Below are 22,226 nucleotides of genomic sequence, written 5' to 3'. Positions count from 1 at the left end.
GTAGCCTTGGTACTGAAACCTTGCTTGCCCTCTTGGACACGACCTCAACTGAAAACTAACTCACACAACACTGTGTTAGGCCTACTGTAGAACAAACCTCACATTTTCCTAATGTGCAATACAATATTTCATCTGTGACCAGTTGGTCACTTCATCCGGAAAATGCAAAAATAGGAAAAATGACTGGCCCTTAGCCAATGCCACCCACATGTGTTAAGCACTTGTATTGCATCTGAATGTAAACAGAAGAGTAGCCCACCACAGAAAAACAAAACATTGTAATTGTAGGATTTTATTCACACCGATTTAGTGGCATTTAGTTATTAAAGAGTCCAACATGATTGAGTTGTGAAAGGAGTTTATTTTTTATTTTTTAGAAGATCAACATTTCACCTCAAATTCAGAAATCTGACAACTCTCGATAGATCAATAAATATGTTCTGTTGTATACCTTTGGAAACAGAATATTGTCAATATACAGTTGTCAGGAGAACAAAGAACACATAGTTTGATCTTTTGTTACTGGCAGACCAGGAAAGAATCTAATAAAACATCATGACTCCCTTGTGAAAAATGCAGACCATTCAGACATTTTAGAGACATACATGTCCCTAAAATGACTTAATGCCAGTATCCTGGTCAGTTAGAATAGTTGGTTAATTTTGAAGAACAGGAGTCCCTCGGAGTGCCATCAAAGCAATATATGTATACTGTATAATATATTGTATTTAGCGCAGGAAGTTATGACGTAGCCAGTTCAGGGGGGAGGAGCTAGGGGTTGTCAGCGCGCCCCAGGGGGGCAGGGGCAAGCACCCCCGGCCCCCCTTACCCAGAATACTTTAGGAGAGTAACCTTTGCATAGATCAGTTGCTAAACTCGCTGCTGCCCCACCTCCGTCCCCAACTCCACCTCTTGGATTAGGCTTATCCCCGCTGGGGGTCTCGGATCATGTGACCGCGGAGAGCTTAAATCACGATATAGCGTGACATTTATCGTGGCCACGGTACATGTCCGAGGGCAGAATCCATAGCCACTCTAAGGTTCCGCTTGTAGTATAGAGATGCAGCATCATTTCATGCTTTCCTGCTCATGTCATTTCATATGCTGCTGTAGTATGCTGCTTATTCATATTGTGCTGTCACTGCTGTATGAGTGCTGCCATTCTTGTCAATAAAGCTTATTCAACCTTATGGTCGTCCCCCCTGAAATATAGCAATGCTGGGGAACATCGGGAAGTGGAGGCAGAGACAGCCATGTTAACAGTGTCAAAGTTGAATGGAGGGCATTCAGAGCAGCGAGCTGGTGATGTGTTGCTAGGTGTCATTATATAATCTGGTATTCAAACAGAAATCTAAGTTTAGTACTATGCTTAATAGTTACTACATACTAAGCCTAATAAATGTATTGATACTCTACACTACAGACTACAGTATATATTATTTTGTTTTTGTGAAAGAGAAGGCAAAACTGTGGAAATCATTTAAATACATGGCCTTCTGGTCCAGTTGAACTTGATTTGCATTGTTCATTTTGGAAATTTGTTTTCATCACCTGCGGATTTGAATGCATCCTGGCAACTGAAACTGACACCCCTGCCATATTGCGTAACATACTGTATTACAGTATGATACATTTTTACTTTTATTTATTATATCACCATTATTTTTAATTATACATGAACGGATTTTCATAAAACGTCATGGAAAGGTAGGTGTTGGGCCAATTATGAACTTGTACAGTTTGTGTGCCGATTTGCAGAGGGGACATATACTTGCTCATTATATTCTCTATAGCAAGAGTCTTCAACAGGGGGTCCGGGACCCCTAGGGGGTCCTCAGAGTTACTATAGGGGGTCCTCCAAAATCTTTGTGTGATAGAAACCTTTTTCTCCTTTTTTATATTAACCACTTGAACCCTAGTGTCCTTATTCTGAGAACCTTAGCCAAAAATAGCAGATCTAGCACAAGGCATTGTGAGCTTGTAGATCGGCAATTTTTGGCAAAGAGGTTTGGTGTAGAGGGGAAAAAGAGCAGACTAAGTACAGAGTGAAATGTCAACATTATTAAGTATTGACGGTTCAAGTAGTTTCATATCTGAAAACACAAATTGCCCTGAATCCAAAATACACTGATGATTGTGCTGTCAAATGATGAAACTATATGGAATCTATGATAAGGTTGTGGGGGTCCCGGCTTCGTCTCCCTCTAAGTTAAGGGGTCCTTGGCCTGAGAACGTTGAAGACCCCTGCTCTATAGTGAGCATGCCCTGTCACAAGAATGCATATAACTTCTGAACAGATTGACATACCACAATACTGGATGATAAAGGTATTTTAGGAAGAACATTTTAACTGGTTGTATCGGCGATGAGGGGGCATGGTGTCAGAAGCACCAATAACATCTTATACTGTAGAGTAAACCGCCTCTCACCTTGACACGTCTGTGCTCAACTAAGGTCATTTTATAGCCAGTATTTCAGTGTTCAATATTAGTTGTTAGTCCATTTATAAGTAATATGGTTTGTTTTTACTGTCATCTCTTCTGTAGCAGGATGTCTTATGGCAGATCAGACATCACTCGACCACTTGGCCGTTATGGCTTGAAATGAAAATATGCAGGAATGCAATTATTCTAACGAATAAACTCAATTAGGATAAACAGAAAAACAGGACACTAGTTTGACAATATTGCGGTTATATTTAAATGCATAATTATGCTGTTTGACCTTTGAGAAGGCAAGCAAACATGAATACCTCAAAATATCAGGTTCAGTTAAAAAGCCATAAAAGACAACCCATAAAAAAAAACAAAAAAAAAACATAATTTCACTTTCATTGCGGCAGACTTTGATGCCTGAGCGTGCGTGTCATGCAGAGTATATGTATCTGTTGTTGTCTCCTGCATTGCAACAAAGAAAAGTCAAAACAGAGCTCACTACCCACATACCCAGGTAGTAACCGTCTCTGGGCAGAGTTTGATTCTTTGTTAGTTTCTGTTGCAAAGACAACATTCCTAATCAACATTTATTTTAAGACTGACAATACATCATTGATCTACACTACAGTACCGGTGCACTCTTGTTTAGCCTAAGCTGAATTTACATTTCCGCTGACTCTCCACAGCAGGGCAGTATAGTCTTGCACATGAATCCACTGTCTCTCTCATTAAGTACATAGAGTAGACTCTGCCTGCTGTGGGGTGCCAGCCGAGCTGTCTTCTGACGCTCTTCCTGTGAGGCAGCTGCAAGTGTCAGGAGGTAACTGCAGGGTCTTGAACAGCGTGATCCTGAAGGACTTACAGAGGAAGAAGTAGATGAGAGGGTCCAGGAGGGAGTTCAGAGATGACAGCCAGAGAGTACTCTCTTTTAACTGAAAGAAGAACAGTTTGAGCTGGCAATCAAAGCGACGCCCTTGCGTCTGGCTCAGGGTGTACGGCACACGGGCGAAATGAAAAGGCACGAAGCAGATGAAGAACACAGCTAGAACCAGGAATACATTTGCACTCACGCTTTTCTTCCTTGGTTGACGTGGCCCTCCTCTTGTGGCCTTGCGTACCACTGTGCCAGAGCGGCGGGCCTTAGTGCGGGAATACAGTTCTTTGGTTATGAGGACGTAACAGATGATCACAGTCACCAGATTCCCCCAGAAGATAACCTGACAGACATGATTAACCACCTCGTGCCAGAAAAGCCCAGCCTCTGTCTTCAGCTCGCTGCACTTGAAGTATGGCGAGGTGGGGGTACGACTTGTTAGGATCACATTGGGCAGACACAGAACCAGCAGAAAGCCCCAGATGACCCCAGAAAGGAGCTTTCTTCGGGTCAGCCGGGCTGTGTTGGTTCCCCTGAAGGGCCAGAGAGTCTTTCTGCAGCGGTCGATGCTGATGAGGCCAAAGAAGAGGATGCTGATGTACATGGTGAGATAGAACAGCACAGAGGAGACTCGACATACAAATACACGCAGCCCAATGGACGCCATGTTGGAGTCGGACAATATCTGGAAGCACACAGCATTATTTATTTTTTACAATTGTACTGTTAAACTCTTATTCCACATTGGTGCCATATAAATTGTGTTTTTTTGTTACCTTGAAGGGAAAAGTGAAGGTCATGAGGACATCAGCCACAACAATATTCTTCAGGTATATGACGAAGTGGGACCGTGAGGGGATTCGTAGAAACACCCACACAGCCAGGCCATTGAGTGACAGGCCAAACAGGAAAAGGAGAGAGTAGAGAACAGGAAACACTACAGTCTTCAGCACATTGTCACGGGAGCACATGTTGCTGCTGTTGGTATGGTTCTGATAGCCAGGGAAGAAGGGGAGGCTTGCATTTCTGTCCATTCTGCAAGTTGTCTGCAAAGGAAAATCACAGAAAGTTGGTTCTGTATTCATTCTCCCAATGTCACATTTTGAAATATTGATTTGGATCAATGCGGCATTGGTTAATTGATAAATATTGCCAATTCAGATGTGAAATATAGTTTTGAAACTGTAAATGCAAATATTACTGTTGCTGTCCATCTTATTTGTGTTTCCCCATTTGCCCCTCTCCTCACTTTTACCACAGAGACGTTTCAGGCAGATAGCCACCCACCCTTAGCTTGGTTCTGCTTGCGTGTATCAAACATATATAATAGAGAACGGATTTTTGATTGATTGATTGAAGAATTTATTAGAAGTTTGCAATAGAAAAAAGTACAGTTTCATGACAGTACAAATCACTGGTACAAGGTCAACTAAAAGGAGATCCTAGAAAGCCGAGGCTTATTTCCACAGGAACCACACTTTAACCGCCCCCAGCTATTCATTTCAATGCAAGTTGCTCAGTGGCGTTTTGAAGCATGTGGAAGTTAGCTGAATCCAGGTGCATTGTGGGGGAAATTGGGCTTGCACGTTGAGACTGTCACCGACGTCAAACAACGTCCATTGAACCCCATGGCAGACCGCAGTGGCGCGCCCTTACCCCTTATGCTCGTGCATGTATTTTTCACCCCGCCTGCAGTTCCACCTTTGGCCTTCAATATTTACAAGCCGTTCTGGGGGCCTTGGTATCAAAAGCACAACATGGGATTGCCATGTTTGTGATTGGCTGAAACGGAGGTAGGAAGCGTTCCGTTGTGTTCACTTGGACCACGCGGAGGTGCCGAAAGTCAGGGAGGACGAAGATCTACTATTCTGTCCATATCGTGACATAACTCGGACGGCGCTGAGTCAGCTCATGCGACCTTCGCAACACTCGACACGGCGACTCGGTCGCTACCGCTCACTCGCAGTGTCTCACGTGGTTCAAGGTCGCCTGAGAAGGCACACCTCCGTCGTCATCACCAAAAACAAGCTCTCCTTTACAAGAACGAGCCTCACCCATGTTGCTGTTTTGATTCAAGCGTTCTGCTCAAGGGTTCTTCCCATTAAAGGGGAAGGCTCTCTGCTTTATTTCAAGTGTCTTGAGAAAAGTTTGGTACCATCCACAAGTTTCCAGAGCTCTTGTATGAAAGTTGGGTATCACTTCCTGTTCTAGATATGTTGTGAAATTCATGAGCAAATAGATTTGATTTGAGGACTTACAGTATGTGTAAAAAGTGATCCGTACAGTTGCACATGCCGACCTACAACTGTTCGGATGGCATATTACAAGTCCTCAAATCAAATCTATTCGCTCACAAATGTTGCAAGAAACTATCTCCATACCTTTTCCCCAGGAAGTTCCTTGGGAAAATTGTGGATAGGCAGGCAGGCAATTTTATTTGTATGGCACATTTCAACAGCAGGGCAATTCAATGTGCTTTACACAGAAAATCAAGCAACATAAACAATTACAAAAATATTACATTATAGGATACATAAGACAAGAAAATGTAATATACAGTTAAACTGAAATTGAAAAATTACAAGCAGAATAAATTAGGGTCACGATGTATCAGGTCAAGACCCAGAAGCAGATGACAAAAAGATCAAGTCCAGTAATACTTTAATGAACAAAGAACATGCAGGCTTACATCACTTGACGCAGGCAAAAGCAGGGCAGCAAAGACATATTACATCAACTAGGATCTGACGAAAAGCGAAAAGAATGAGTCCAGTTTTATAGGCTGCAAGTTGATTAGTGAAATGGGAACAGGTGAGTTATTGTCAGGCAATTGCAGGGCTCATGAGAGAATGGAGATGTGTAACTGGAGACAGCAGGTGTGTAACTGGGAATGAGGTGAGACGGTCATGTGGGTGTGGCCGGAGTAGAAAGACAAGCTGGCAGAGACAGAGAGAGAGAGAAATAGACAGGTGCATATCATGACAATTTAGAAGTTAATGGGATGAGTAGCCTATGCCAACAGCAGTCAAAGATTTACTTCATTCTTTGGGTATTGTTTTTTGATCATGCTTGCATTGTATGCAGCTACACACTGACTTTTAGTCACTAGTGCAAACTTTATTTTCCTCAGGATCAGTTGGGTCTATTTCGTGTAGTAATGTACATAAAACTCAAAATGGGTGAGATTTACAAAACAATACAAGATACCATTTTTTAAAAAGATAAGCCAAATATTCTATATTCACCATCAAGTTCCAGCTGAGTTGAGCAGTTTCTTCTTATGGCACTTCGTCCAACTGTCTTGTGTGCTATTTGCAAATCTGAATATGTCTGTCTAATCTGTGGCTGTTATCATTTATAGCGGGAGGTGTGATCTGTGTTAAAGGATGTTTCTTTTTTTCTCTTCTGCTTTCTCCACTACTTCCTGTAATGTAGAAAGTCTGGTCGTCCGGATCCAGATTAACAGGAAAAGAGGCTTCATCCTCTTAGCTTTTATTGCATAATCAGTGTTTTTACTGCATGGCTCTGCAGGAGGCTAGCTGTCTAAAGTATAAGAGGGAGGGTGTCACACCATTGTGTGTGTGTGTGTGTGTGTGTGTGTGTGTGTGTGTGTGTGTGTGTGTGTGTGAGTGAGTGTGTGTGTGTGTGTGTGTGTGTGTGTGTGTGTGTGTGTGTGTGTGTGTGTGTGTGTGTGTGTGTGTGTGTGTGTGTGTGTGTGTGTGTGTGTGTGTGTGTGTGTGTGTGTGTGTGTGTGTGTGTGTGTGTGTGCGTGCGTGTGCGCGCGCGCGGGGAGCGTGTCGCCCTCACCCTAACCTTAACCTCCGTGGAGTGAGTCTCTAACCCTCCGGTCGAAATGATGGGCGTTCGCAAAAGCGAGATTTCCCGGTGTGTGTGTGTGCGTGCTTATCCAGAGCTAATTTCTAAAAAAAAAATATGCACACACTACCAGCAGGCAGTGCCTCTCATTTTTTCATTAACTTAAATTTTATAAACGAAGAGGAAGGGTCCAGAACACAGCCCTGAAGGGCTCCTCTATTAAGGTCAATAGGGCAGAGGTGATGGAGCCCAGCCTCAGTACCCGGCATTGATCAAAAGGAAAGTTCAAACCAGCTGCACAGGTTGGGATTGAGTCCTACTGTAGGCCTCTTGGTCTGGAGGGATGTGGAGAGTGGTAGAATGCTGAGCTGTAGTCTAAAACTGTTTTTGCCAGTGAGCAACTTGGCCCCACCGTCCAGGGTGGGCATTAACCTGCTACTGATTACCTCCTTGGCATGCAAGGCCTGTCTTTTAAATCTGTTACCTTGCTTTTTTTGGAGCACCCAGGACAGTTCCCTTTGAAAGGGAGAATGGTTGCACAGGTACATGTCCATGATGATGCCAGACAGTTGCGTGACCTCTCACAGTACATGCTCTGTTCACGATGAATGACCCTGGCTCCCTGGCTCCTATAGCACTTTAGTCAGTTCCTGTGTCTGAGACAGAACTGGCAATGTTAGCAGTATTTACTTCCTGAACGTTTCTCCCCTGCAAAATGAGTGTTTGCTTGTTTGTGAGAATGCATGTGTGCACCACATGTGTGCCCATGTTGACATATTGTTACAGTACTAAACAAATACATGCAGTGGATCAGTGACAATAGTAGACATCCCAGTCCTCCATACTGTACATGTACATGCATGTCATAGAGACAAGCATGCAGGTCTAACAGTGGTTCAGCATCTGGATTTCATCAGCACCACATTAGACTCTCTTTAAATACACCAGACTATTGCCGTTTTAACAGTTTAACACTGTCTGCGTAATGCCCAAGACTGCACACTAATAATAGTAATGACTATTTTTCTATCGCACCTTTAAAAAACAAGTTACCAAGTGCTGTACAGGAAAAACAAATAATAAAAGTGACAATCGAAATACAGTAGCTGATCTTCAAGTTCACATCTGCACATCTGTGACGAGTTGTGAGCTCATGGCTGTTTAGTGTGTGACATCGTCATACGACAAAGTATAAATCGGGCTTAAGGCTGTGTTTTTATAGTTGCATTTTTGATTCACAAAGGGATAACTTTCTGTCTGTGGATCCACCTGCCTGTCTTGCAACCAAGGTCACAACCTCAGATATGATGTAAATTTGTTTGACATTTTATGATTGGTGTTATCACTCCACGGGAGAGGGGATTTGGGTTGTTACAATTCTGGTCTCCTTTTTTCTATGAATATACTATGGATGGATGGTGTATCACATGCATTATAGTTCTTCACATCACTCTCATGTAAAAGGCTAACATGAATGAGTGAACAATATGCCCACAAAACCCAAGACCACACTGGACCTTTGGGAGTCTTCTACAAGTTCCACTTCCCAATATCTAGTTCATCAACACACACACGCACACACAGGGTGCTCACACACAAAACGGTACTTGTCAGACCTCTCAGACAGACAGGAAGGGGGTGATGGGAAGGGGAAATAAAGGAATTCAACACTAGACCTGTATTTCCATTTAAAACCTCCCGCAATCGCTCTCCCGCCCCCCGCCCCACTCCATTCCCCCTCCTCGCCTCAGAGCCCTTCCAACTGCAGCTCCTTTCCACGACTTCACAACCACAGACCCACCGTCACAGAGAGCTGCCGTCTCCTCGGCAGAGCCAAGGTACACAGCCTTGCTCCTGTGGCGATGATGAAGGGGAAGCAGCTGGAAAGCGGTGGCGTCAGTTCAGCAAAAGCTAAGGTATGGCAACATGACTGGTGTCTTGGCGCGTGTGCAAGACACCAGTCATGTTGGTTGCCATACCTTAGCAACAGGCATATACATTTATTTTAAGAAGTACATTTTCTTCCCCCCCCCCCCCCCCTTTCTTGGGCTGGATTTGGCAGCCTGGAATGGTTGTTCAAGTGCAGCTAAACTTGCCATGTTAGTAAACGTGCCACAATTAACAATAATGCATTGCACCTGTGCAGCTGACCTGCGAAACCTGGGAATATACCATTTTGTCAAGATGGGGAGAATAAAAGTGTGAAGGATATAATTATAATATACCTTGTTAAAGATACCATTTTGTTAAATTTGGCATTTGTAGTTATTTTACTGTAATTTAACAACACTAGAAGCTCGGCCGCCCTTCGGGCGGACGAGCGTCTAGTCGGCGCCCTGGCCAACTCGGGAACAATGTAAATAGGGGATGAATGCCCCGCCCTTTAATGCAAACCCCATTATACCTGTTGTCATAGGATCTGTTTTGACCATCTGTTTGCGTGTGTCCATTTATGCCCATATATGGGGATATCTGTCTGTCTACGTCCATTTTATGTCCATATATGGAGATCGCTGTAGGACCCGTTTTGACCATCTGTTTGCCTGTGTCCATTTATGCCCATATATGGAGTTATCTGTCTTTCTGCGTCCATTTTATGCCCATATATGGAGATCTCTGTAGGACCTGTATTGACCATCTGTTTGCCTGTGTCCATTTATGCTCATATATGGAGATATCTGTATCTGTCTGTCTGCATCCAATTCATGCCCATATATGGAGATCTCTGTATCTGTTTGTCTGAGTCCCTTTATGCCCATTATGGAGATCTCTGTATCTGTCTGTGCCTCCGACTGTGTTGCAGACACAGTGCTGGTTCCCCCTTTAATGCAAACCCCATTATACCTGTTGTCATAGGACCCGTTTTGACCATCTGTTTACCTGTGTCCATTTATGACCATATATGGAGATATCTGTATCTGTCTTTTTGCGTCCATTTTATGCCCATATATGGAGATCTTTGACCATCTGCTTGCCTGTGTCCATTTATGCTCATATATGGAGATATCCGTATCTGTCTGTCTGCATCCATTTTATGCCCATAAATGGAGATCTATGCAGACACAGTGCCGGTTCCGGAAAACCCTGATGTCAGACATCAGAATCCGAACCTTTCGTGCTGGTTCCAGAAAATCGCGTATCGTATCGGATCGAGGCCAGGCACTGCACTACCTGCTGCGGTGGGGAACACGCGTGCCGAATTTGAAATAGGGAATGAATGCCCCACCCTTTAATGCAAACCCCATTATACCTGTTGTCATAAGAGCCGTTTTGACCATATGTTTGCCTGTGTCCTTTTATGCCCATATAGGAACATCAGAATACATAACCATGGCATTTTTTGTTGACTCATGTGGCGTACGTGATCTCAGATGTGATGTCACAATGAGTCAGCGCTTGCGCCGATTTCCTCCGGAACAGCCTGATGTCAACAATCAGCTCCGCATAAGGAGATTCCGAACGTTTTGCGCCGGTTTCGGAAAACCGCGAGTCGGGTCGGGTCGAGGCCCGGCACTGCACTCCGCGCGGCGGCGGGGAATGCGCGTGCCGAATCTGAAGCCGGTGGGGCGAACGGTTCTCGAGATACGCGGATTACAAACAGACAGAGATTTGTCGCATTTATAGATAGATAATAACCAGCACAGATAGACAAAGAGACAAATCATGGATTTATATTTAAAAGTAACTTATTTTCCCCCCTGGACCCAGGGTATGGCAGCTGCATACCTCTGCCATACCCAATTGACGCCTCTGCTGGAAAGTGGAGGAAGACAAACTTCAGCTCCTCTCTCTGCTCTTAGCTTATAGTGCTTTCAGCAGCCCTGCCAGCGGCACTATACGGTCCGTCTTTGCTCACTCATGTGTTGTGGTGCCTGGGGGAGGAAGGCACAAAAAAAGAAAGCATGGGAATAAAGGAGAGGAATGGAGCTGCAGCACGTGGATGAAATCATGTGTCTGTGTGTGGGTGACGACCTGTCTGATTCTTAATCTCGCAGGTCTTTCCTGTGATGATGACGCAAGCATTTTGAACACAGTGATATGATGTGATACAGTGTGTGTGTGTGTGTGTGTGTGTGTGTGTGTGTGTGTGTGTGTGTGTGTGTGTGTGTGTGTGTGTGTGTGTGTGTGTGTGTGTGTGTGTGTGTGTGTGTGTGTAACAGGGTTGTGATGAGAGAAGCTGGGGGGGATCTAAGGGCACGATGAGTTTTGAACTGCGAACTCCGGCCCTTGGTGAGGAGTCGGGGGCTCAATCATCTCAGCGCTGTGACAGGTAGAGAAGGATGAATGGGACTAAAACAACTTCTTAAATACACAGAGGGGGAAACAACATTTCAGGGTGGTCCTTGTGTGTGAATGTGTGTATGCTCTCTTCCTATCTCTCTCTCTCTCTCACACACTTGCGGGTGCTGCTCTGTTTTTGTGTGTGTTTGTGGGTGGTGAGCTTGCATCTGTGCCTGTTTCTTTGTGTGTGTGTGTGTGTGTGTGTGTGTGTGTGTGTGTGTGTGTGTGTGTGTGTGTGTGTGTGTGTGTGTGTGTGTGTGTGTGTGTGTGTGTGTGTGTGTGTGTGTGTGTGTGTGTGTGTGTGTGTGTGTGTGTGTGTGCGCGCGTGCTTAGGGGTGTACATTTCCTATATGGCAGGCTGTCAAACCAGAACCCAGACACACAGTTTGAAGGTGTGGGCCACGGTTTGTTTGGACTGTCTAAGGTTTCTTTAGCTACTGTGGCTGGCACATGGTTCAGTGTAGGTTCCAGTATCCGCCTGATTCCCATATGGCCTCCACACTCACAACCCCATATGGAGCACTGTTTCTCAAAGTGGGGGGGCTGCTACCCAGCAAAGAAACTAACAGTTCAACCACTTAAGTCCTATTTTATATTTAGGTTAGTGGAAAATAGCAAGCTTTATTTTTTAAAGGTCGACAAATCTTTTCTTATGAGGGTCCCTGGCACTAAATATTTTCTAATGAGGGAGTCTGTGGCTTAATACCTATCAATTTTGGGGTTCTTGACATGAAAATGTTTGAGAACCACTATGTAGGACATAAAGTCTGAAAAAAGCAGTGCACAGTATAATAAATCTAGACTTTAATGGGGGACAGAACTGTAATAACTCTTGTACACCTTTGGTGAGAAAATGTTACTTCATTATGTTCATGAACCATATTGAAAAGGTTCATTCATCAAAATATGCATGTAGTCTTATTAGGGGCGTGGGGGTTGTGAAAGTGCAACGGCTGACTATGGCACATTCTTGCACTTCTCACAAGCCCCATGTGTCCAATATGGACGAACGTCTGCCTCAGAAATGGATAAACAGCTTTATACACACACACACACACGCATGCACGCACGCACGCACGCGCACACGCACGCACACACACACACACACACACACACACACACACACACACACACACACACACACACACACACACACACACACACACACACACACACACACACACACACACACAAGCACGCACACATGCACAGATGCATGCACAAATTGGCTCCCTGGTTTTCCTCCCCACCGGTGAATGATGTCGTTGATTCCATCCTGGGCTCCAGGTTGTTGCACACATAAAGCACAAGTCCATAGCAACTGCTTTTGTTTGGTGGGAGACCAGTTATTGCTCATCTGTTAGGTCTGGCATGAACATCAGCGAGTAAGCAGCACAACGTGCTACCTATAGCTTACACTAACCCATCTTTTCAAGACAGCACAAGAGAGATCCCATTTCTCTTAAACAGTGGAAAGACCTGCTTTCAGGTTATAAACTTTATTCGGCTTGTAATCTGACCCATGAGTAAAGGCTTCGGCTTGCATATGCAAACAAACATATTGTACATAGTCTCTGGGACATTTTCCTTTCATGTTCGTCATGGAGCACATGATGTATGGCTTTGTTCCAGCTAAATGCTCCACTGGTACATGGCCTTTAGCCTTTCTTTATGGATCAGCTGTGTGTTTGTGAAAAGGTTTTAATCGTCCAAATAGTATGCACTGTATAGTGTAGTGTAGTGTATGTGTGCTATTATATAAGCTAGCTGCTGCTGAATCTAAGACGTAAGATAAGATGTTTTCGCCCCTGTGTGTGTGTGTGTGTGTGTGTGTGTGTGTGTGTGTGTGTGTGTGTGTGTGTGTGTGTGTGTGTGTGTGTGTGTGTGTGCGTCCGTCCATCCGTCTGTTTCCGTCCGTCTGTGTACAGCTATGTGCGGTGCGTGAACAGTACACGCACACTCCCTGGAGGCCAGAGCAGAACCTCTGCCCCAAATTTTTCACATCGGCCTGTTATAGCACCACCAGGAGGCTGATCGCAAAGCACGTTATTTTATATTACGTCTACAGATGTTGTCCATACATCACGCAAGTCGGCCTACACATTTATCTCTAGAGTCATGTGATCAAGATGGATCTGTCCGATTCTTCACATGCCATCCTGATTGGCTAAGATTATGTTCCAAAGTTTGCAGGAGTGGTACGTTTTGAAGAAATTGCCTCAAATCATGAATGCAGAGCTCGATTGCCGTGAAACATTGCACGCACATTCCTCCAAGGGGCACTTTTCTCTAGTTTCCCAAGGAATTAAAACCTGTTAACAATCCTGTATAATTTGCAAAAAACGGCTATACACAGCGTACCCAAAGTAAATTGATTGTAGTTTTAAAACCATTTGGAGTAATGCATTGGGCATGGTCTCATTTTGAAGGAAACATTTTGAAGTTTTACCCAGAAATAAATAATCACTCTGTGTGCAACTGACATTGAGTAATGCAAGTTTTAACTTACTGGAATAGCAGGTTTTTAATCCTCGCCTAAATATTTTCAGTAAATAGATGCCTGCATAACACTGTTATTATCATATAGGAGCTGAAAAACACAATGTGGACACATTTTGAAGCCTTACCTAGCCCAATTTCAAAGGACATGATAAAACTACAGAATATGAATATTTGACACGTTTTACTAAGTGTATGTTTATGCGTTTTCATTTGGAGACATTTGCATATATCATATAAAAAGGCCAAAAAAGGGCTAATAGACTGGATTTTTTTTAATTTTATTATTTAAATTTATTTATTATTATTATTATTTAATTTATAACACTCTTGGTCTGACATTCGGCGCCGCTGCTGCGTATTTACGCACGTCCAGTAGAGCTGTTACGCAGGGTTTTTTGGGTATTGTAGTTCACTTCAGCCAAAATAAAGTAGACACATTTTGTGGAGAATTTCATTGGCTATAAGAAGTGCCAGTCATCAGAACAACCTGCTGCCATTGGCTGAATATATGAGCCAGGAAACGGAGTCATGGACCTCCTCTGAGAACATACTATTGGTTGCTATTGGGCGACTGGGAGACGACTGAGACAGGACTAGAAGCTCCAATTGGGTGAAATGAAGTGTCAATCATTGTGTGGAGCTTGGAGGCTATTTTAATAGTATTCAGTTGTAAAACTGAAAACCTGAACTGGAGTTAGAAGCAAAAACACATGAAAGATTGTCATACTCTGACATCACGCTTGTATCCATGACTATAGTTGTACAGAGGTTTCTTGGCAGAAAATGTGGTTTGGACTTTGTACAAACAATGGATTTTATCATGTTTACCCTTCCTCTACACAAGAACATCATTGTTGTGGAAATATGATGTTGTTGGAGTACAATCCAACTCTAAACGTGAGTAGCAGCAGATTTATGAATATTTGTTTGTTTGTTTATGTCGGACTTCTGCGTTGTTAGCGGCGTGAGTTTCGCTATAATCAAATGGTTTGCGGATTCGGAATCACAAGAATCTTAGCTTTAAAATGGTATACAGCTTGGCAATGCAAGTAACACAGAGGCTTGTCTAAACGTGATTGTTTGTCAACAAACGGCCGGCGGGCCCACACCTGTTAAGAGCCTGGTTGTATGGCTGTGTTGCACAAGCCGGGTTAGTATCGAAGTGTCCTTGAGCAAGACTCTGAACCCCTAGTTGCTCCCGATTGGTTGGTGCCTTGCATGGTTTCCTTCGCCATTGTTGTATGAATGTGTGTGTGAATGGGTGAATGTAATGCACAATCTCTGTAAAGCACCTTGGATAAAGGCGCTATATAAATGCACCATTCTTTACCATTTAAGTCTGTCTGTGGCATTTATCAATATTTATTACACAGTTGAATGCTTGATTCTGATTGGTCAATCGCTGGATTCAGCTGTGTGTTATTTCTGGATCATGACCAATCAGCTCAATAACAGACCTCTCTGTCTAATCAAAGACACAGCTCCTGGCTGTGCTGCTTGATGTTTATGATGTATCCAGCATGGCAGCCATGTAAACAAACAATGTCATTAACAACTAAACATTGTTCTAAAGAGTGTTTTTGAATAGATGATGCAGTAACCGAAAATTGATTGTATTTGATCATGACTTCCTTGTTCTCGGAGACGACCGTGTTGCTCTCGGCAGACGGCTAGTCGTTGTTTAAAAATAATCCCCTTCCATTAACATTTGTTAAAATTAACAATTAATTTACTGAAAAGTAACGATTTTGGACCTACACTGTTTCCACCCGACAGCGAGGATATGATCAAGTCAAACAAACACACACCCACACCTAGTGATCACAAACTGTTGATCCCAGGGACGTGCTGGGCCCCTGATTCAGCCCGGGAAAAAGAGTTGGAGAGGCCCTCATTGCGCGCTATAGAGAGAGATCTCTCTCTATAGCGCTGCTGCTACTCAAAGATTTGGGACAAAGTGACAAGCCAGTGGGCCAATTACATGAGTTATATTTCGTCGTTGTCGGGTGGAAACCTTGTATGTCCAAAACCGTTTGTTTTGTATTTATCATTTAAAAAATGATTTAAACTAGTGAAAACAGCCGATCTACAAGCACACAACGCTAGATCTGCTGTGCTTGTAGATCGGCCGACATTTTATTTTACATTTTTTCCCAATGGCCGGCCTGGACCGGCCGGGAATGAACTGGCCGTTCGGGAGTTGTCCCGCTTTTCCCAATGGCCAGCACGTCCCTGCCCACACCTAGTGATCACAAACTGTTGATCCAACTTTTCCGCCGAGTGCTCCAGACACCTGTCAGCGCCGGTGACATTGCCCTTTCAAATTCTTCTCCTCTGCGTTGATGTGTGTCTGCTGAGAGAGGACATAATATTAGGAAGGATGAAGAGATTGGTCTGGAGCGGTGTATTGGAAAGAGAGAGACAACAGCCCTCTTTGAGAGGCCGGCCAAGCCCGGGATACCGGGCATATTTGACACGGGCTCTCTGTATGCTCTGCAGAGACCTGTACACACATGCAGGGCACCAGGTAAGCCAAGAGCCAGGGAGGAAAGGAGTCACGTTAGCATACTGTAGCTCCTGAGTGGCAGATGATGAGGCCAAACCTTGACCCGCAACCCATAGCGACTAATGGGAGCTAACAGGGCAGCATGCACAACAAAGGTCAATGGCATCTACAGCACAAGTGTGCGTGTGCATCCGTCACACACCTGTACTCACATACTTGAAGTAGCCTACAATCTGGACTGATTTATATTTAGCTGTGCACTGGTGTCACAACACAATGGATAAATCAAGTAAATACAGCATATGGTTGAACTGTGTACTTAAACACAGCGTGAGAAGTTTTAAAGAGGTGGTACCATAGTTTTGTACTTTATCTGTTTTGTATGTGTCTATGGAGTTAACATAACTCTAATAGACCCCCAGGTGTGGTTATAATATGCAAATATGTCTTCCCTGTGTAGTTTTGGTTACTTCCTGAAAGCTGAAAGCCTCTGAGTCAAAAGGCCTAATTGAAATACACTGATAAAATGACATCATAATATCATCCCCTCCCCTTTTTACTATTCAACAACGCTGTTGATGTGGCTAACTTCAGCTCGGTCACCACACCCAACTGACAACCAAGCATACTTACTGAGCAGGTAGGTGTGGCCACATACAGTAAGAACATAATTTTAACACATTATGTACACTTTTTTGAAAGAAAAAAAAGTATAATCATAATACCCGATGATTATGTTGTAGGGGGGAAAAAGCTCACAGCAGGTGATTGCAGAGGAATTCAGATACAGACAGTTCAGATTTATCATCTTTGTTGAGACCAAAACCCATTCCCAAAGTAAACCTGTCTGATTTGAAGAAATATAACATGCATTGATGTGATAACACCCTGGCAGAAAGTGTCTTTTATGTGTTTGGTAGTTGCAGCCACATGAGGGTGTGTTTTTCCTGTGATGTCGCGAGGGTCTACTGAGGTTGCTAGGCACAATGAGGTCATTTATGTGCGTCTGACAGGGGCGAACAGGTGGTCTAAGTGATGTCATGTAATGATTTAAGAGTGGCACTCAGTGTAAAACCAAGCTTGTGAGGCTTTTTACAAGGTTGGCAAGTCCAATAACAGCGTTACCACTTACTCAATGTCAGACTAATGCCTCGTGCATGGCTGCTACCTTAGCATCTTTATGTCTTGGAGAAATCGGGGAAACGTTTAAAAAATATATCTGTTTTGGCATAATGAACTAATGTTGAAATGAAATCTATACACCATAATGTTGATTGGAGACCCCAAAGTTTGTTATCTGATGGGATAACAGTGGGGGCCATATTTTGTGTGGCGTCTTCCGTCTTATGACTACAGACTACAGAGGATTATTGCACCTTAATTTGTTCTGATCTGATCTAAATACATTTTATTTTAGTAGCACTCCCAACTATATGAAGCCTGAGATTCTATGTTAAAAGCATTATCAAGTTCCTTAACTGGTGTTTCATATGCCCAGAATATATACTGTACGTATCATACCGGTAGGTAGACATTTCTTATTATGGGATGTCATTGTTGGCCACACTGATATGGAAGAGCTTTTTGTTGTTGTTCCAAAGCCCTTTGGAAGGCATACTGGGGATGTGTCCTGGAATATTTCTAATGAACACAGCAGGCCTTTACTCCTCAGTCACCTGACAGGCAGACAGGAGGACAGAGAGATAATGAAATTACAGCATTATCCTTCCCTAAAAGACAAATACGAAGAATTTGTAACCATCATTTGAAAATAATCACTTCAATAAATTATGTGTTGTATGTGTTGTTATGAGTTGTCATCAACTGAGGAACAGCCAGTGGTCACAAGAGCCGAGCACATCTGCCTGAACAAACTCACTGCTCAAAAGTAACTGCTCCATATCTGTTTCATTGCTTGTTATTCGTTTTATTGTTAGGTTTGTTATTCACTTGTTGTCTCTTTAGAATTCATTGTATACTGTTTATGTGATGTTGTTATATGACTTGTTACAACTTATACCGTATGTATGCTTGCTTTGGCGATGTAAAACTTGTTTTATCATTGCAATTATGAATTTGAGAACAGTAGGCCTACATCAAACAAGAATGCCTCACACCAACTCAGAGGCATGTTAGGTCAATAATCAGCCAAAACATTCACATGCATTATATATTCAAACAAACAGTTACTGAGTAAGATTTAATATAGCATGTTTCAAGTTATCATTGGTTGTTAAACGCAGAAGAATCCATAGCGTTCATTTAACCTGACCCATAAGGGCTTATTTTTAGACTACAGTTAAATTTACTACCTGGATTTAACTGCTTATAATTAAGCCTAAGCAGAACAGTCACCTTCAAAGAATGACAATTGAAATGATGACCTACATAATGTGAGAGGAGGTTTTGCAACGCAACTGAGGTCATCTGTCATCTGTCATAGTGTCACACATGCAAGACACTAATCCAGGGGTCTTCAACGTTTTCAGGCCAAGGACCCCTTAGTTGAGAGAGAGCGGGAACCCCACAACCTTTTCATAGATTCCATATACAGTAGTTTCATTGTTTGACAGCACAATCGTCAGTGTATTTTGGATTCATGTCAATTTGTGTTTGCAGATATTTAACCGCTTGAACCGTCAATACTGTCAATACTTAAGTTCTCAGGAAAGGTTTCTATCACACAAAGATTTGGAGAACCCCTGTAGTAACTCTGAGGACCCCCTAGGGGTCCCGGACCCCCTGTTGAAGACCCCTGCACAAATCTATTTGTGGGTTAACCCGATCCTCCATGCAGACGGTTCCATGATGAACTTCCCATGGCAACGTAGCATTCCGATGAAGCAATCTTCACTACAGACTTATACAAAACATGTTGTGGACCTCCTGGACCAGAGTAGTCTGTGTCCATGTGGCTCTGGTGAAACTCGATCTGTTCCCTAATCACCGCTGAGCTGCTAAACCTCTCTGGAAAACCTAGACCTGTCAAAGACAAACATCAGCCTCTGCCATGAAGTAGCATTGCCACGGTGTTGTTGTACATAATTAGAGGTGCTAGGCTGCGTTTAAATGTGTTCCCCTTTGGGGTTCAATAACCGTGAGCTGCTTTGATGTCTTAACGTTGTTGTTTGGGGCGACTAGACATTCAGGTGATGTATATACAGTGATGGTTCACCAATCCAACAGGTTGTTTTCAAAGGACCAGGGCCACATCTGTAGCCAATCAGGTCAGAGAGCCCCACCATTAAAGTACTTCCATTGCCCCTGGAATAGAGTCTGAGAGATATGGCCCTATTAAAATCTAAATACATTGACTTTGTCTGATCGCCTCAGGTGTTCTACTAATTATTACCATTAATGGCCATTTTATTTGCTTACTCTGTGGTTCGGCCCTGTTATGGTTGCAGGTTGATTTACGTTTGTGCCACAGATCTTGTTAGCTCTAGTGCTGCACTTATAGGACAGTATTAATCAATGCTTAAAACTTGACACTGCTTTAAACAGAGCTGAGATTTAGAGCTTGAGGTCTTTAGAAGTGCCAACGTGGCATCAGAAGCGGAAGTTTCAATTGATGATGGCATAAATGTTTTAATAGGAACAGGGAATGAAAACCATGCAAAAGCTGTATTTATAAGCTGTCATGGCTTCAGTGGGCAACTATTCAGGTTTTCCATAACGGGCCAGAGAAGCAGTGATCTGAGAACCTTTGAGATATCCAAAGTTGAAGTTGCCCCACTGGGACGGGAAGCGGGAAGATGAATCTTTGCCTTGTGCCTGGAAGGTGGAGGTGTGGATTGTAGAATGCCAACGTGAAATTCCAACATCACCACAGATCCCCAGACAGACACCAATCTATGAACATGTGTATGTACAGTAGGTGCACACATGTGAGTAGATGTGTGTCAGTATTTATATTATATATATTTCGTTGCTGAGTAAGGTCAGCAGATAAGTGACATGAGTGAGATGAAAAAACCTGAGTGAAATGTGCCAATGTCAACCAGAAACATCGGTCATATTCATTATTACAACAGGTCAAGTTGGGGACTGTGAGTGACATCATGCTGGAGTTACAAAGACGAGGACTTATTTGGCAGGAGAGTGAGGAATAGTGTCCAATAATGATGGTTAATAGGCAACAAATGAACAGAATATATGCCTATATATGTTTTAATCATAATATTATAGACACACACTGAGTCAGACAGTATTCAGTTTCAGTCCCTTCCATGATCTTTCCCAAGCCAGTGATTGGCTGGCTCTGGAACGATGACCTCACACTGGCTCCTAGACTGAAGATGAACCTCACTCCAGGTGGAGATGTCTGGATATAAGAGAACAGTGCATTGGGAAGGTAGCGGCTAAACAAAGGCTCCATTGTCTAATGTATTCTGTATCCTGGACTGCTGGTCATATGTTGAGAACTCAGCATGCTGTCGGCCCCATATCCAGATACAAAGCAGGGATAAGTAATTGTTTGAATATACTCCAAAATACGCTCCAGCAGACTGCGTGTTGTGTAGGGTCCCATGGTGTGATGAGGTCATGATGACAGAGATCTCAGTGAAAAGTTGTTTGATGATCTGCAGAGGGGTAGTTGTTTTTCCACTCTCAAAGGTGGCCAAAAGAGGACAGTGATATCATACATAGACCTCATCAAGTGTAAAAGCAAACTAGTTTCTTGTACTGTGACTCCACTGCAGAGAGATTACCAAGAAATGGAGTTCAATGGTGGTACAGTACAGTCTTGGAAAGTAATAGTTTAACTACAATCTCTTACTGCACAATACTCACATATACTCACACACTGCAGTGTTCATATGCAAGCATGTGCTAATTGTGTGCACACTCACACACACACACACACACATACACACACACACACACACACACACACACACACACACACACACACACACACACACACACACACACACACACACACACACACACACACACACACACACATGCCACTTTTGGCGTGGCAGATAACTGCTTTAAGTGAGTTAGAAAAGTATTTTTAAAAGGGAATAAGGAAATTCACATTTATGTCCGTCATAAATTTCAGTGTCCATGGAAGGTGAACACTACAATTCCCCAAACATGAACCTAAAGCCAGCACTGAACAAATACACAAACGTTCGCCCGTTCCCCGTGGGGATCGGTTTAAATTATGAAATTGGCTCGTACATTATAAGAACCACACACACCACATGTCTGGTATTCCTTAAAGATGTCATCTAACTAACTCTAAGTTAATTGTGTGTGATTGTCCTTAAAGCGCACACATGCAAGCAGTTTTCTCTGAATTCACAGACCAGTAGCCTACATTCCACGGTTTATGGAGGAGAATTCCCTTGTTCCCAATACAAGCCTGGGACAAGTCACACTCCTTTGGCTCCTGTCTCTGGAAAAACATTTTTTCTTTTCTAAAAAGAAGATCCAAAACAAGGATATCTGATTGAATGTCCACACACCAACTGTGAACTAACCAGTGATCTCCTTTGGAGCTGTTAAAATAATTCAAGAGCCGAGAGTCACTGTGAATTAATGATGTCCTGTGGAGCAGAGCTGAGTGAGACAGATGTATTCCACGGCTCAGTAAATCTGTTGGAGGAGGTAGTGTTGATTTTGACAAGCAATTCTCTCTCTTTTTTTAGCTTTAGTCATAGTCTTTTGAATAAAATTCCATTTAGTTTTAGGCATGTTTTAGTCATCTGAAATGTTTTAGTTTTAGTCGACTAAATATCATAAGATTTTGAGTTTGATCAATATCAACTGTAGGTTTTGTCGACTAAAATGTATTTTGGCA

The 22,226-nt window shown here is 43.1% G+C and overlaps 1 protein-coding gene across 1 annotated transcript; it reads right to left on the bottom strand.

Annotated features, from left to right (window-relative positions):
• Window positions 1-3,163: 3,163 nt before the first annotated feature.
• LOC308290033 (P2Y purinoceptor 12-like) lies at window positions 3,164-4,343 on the bottom strand (the record flags this gene model as incomplete). Its single annotated transcript, XM_080731810.1, has 2 exons — window positions 3,164-3,994; window positions 4,086-4,343. 2 exons carry the CDS (start codon window positions 4,341-4,343, stop codon window positions 3,164-3,166), a joined length of 1,089 nt encoding a protein of 362 aa, XP_080587936.1.
• Between the last annotated feature and the right edge of the window lie 17,883 nt (window positions 4,344-22,226).

Source organism: Nannobrachium achirus (assembly GCF_963921795.1).
Source record: "Nannobrachium achirus genome assembly, chromosome: 8".
In the NCBI taxonomy this organism is placed as follows: Eukaryota; Metazoa; Chordata; class Actinopteri; order Myctophiformes; family Myctophidae; genus Nannobrachium; species Nannobrachium achirus.
Note: the sequence above shows the minus strand (reverse complement) of the source record. Positions and strands in the feature narration are given on the sequence as shown.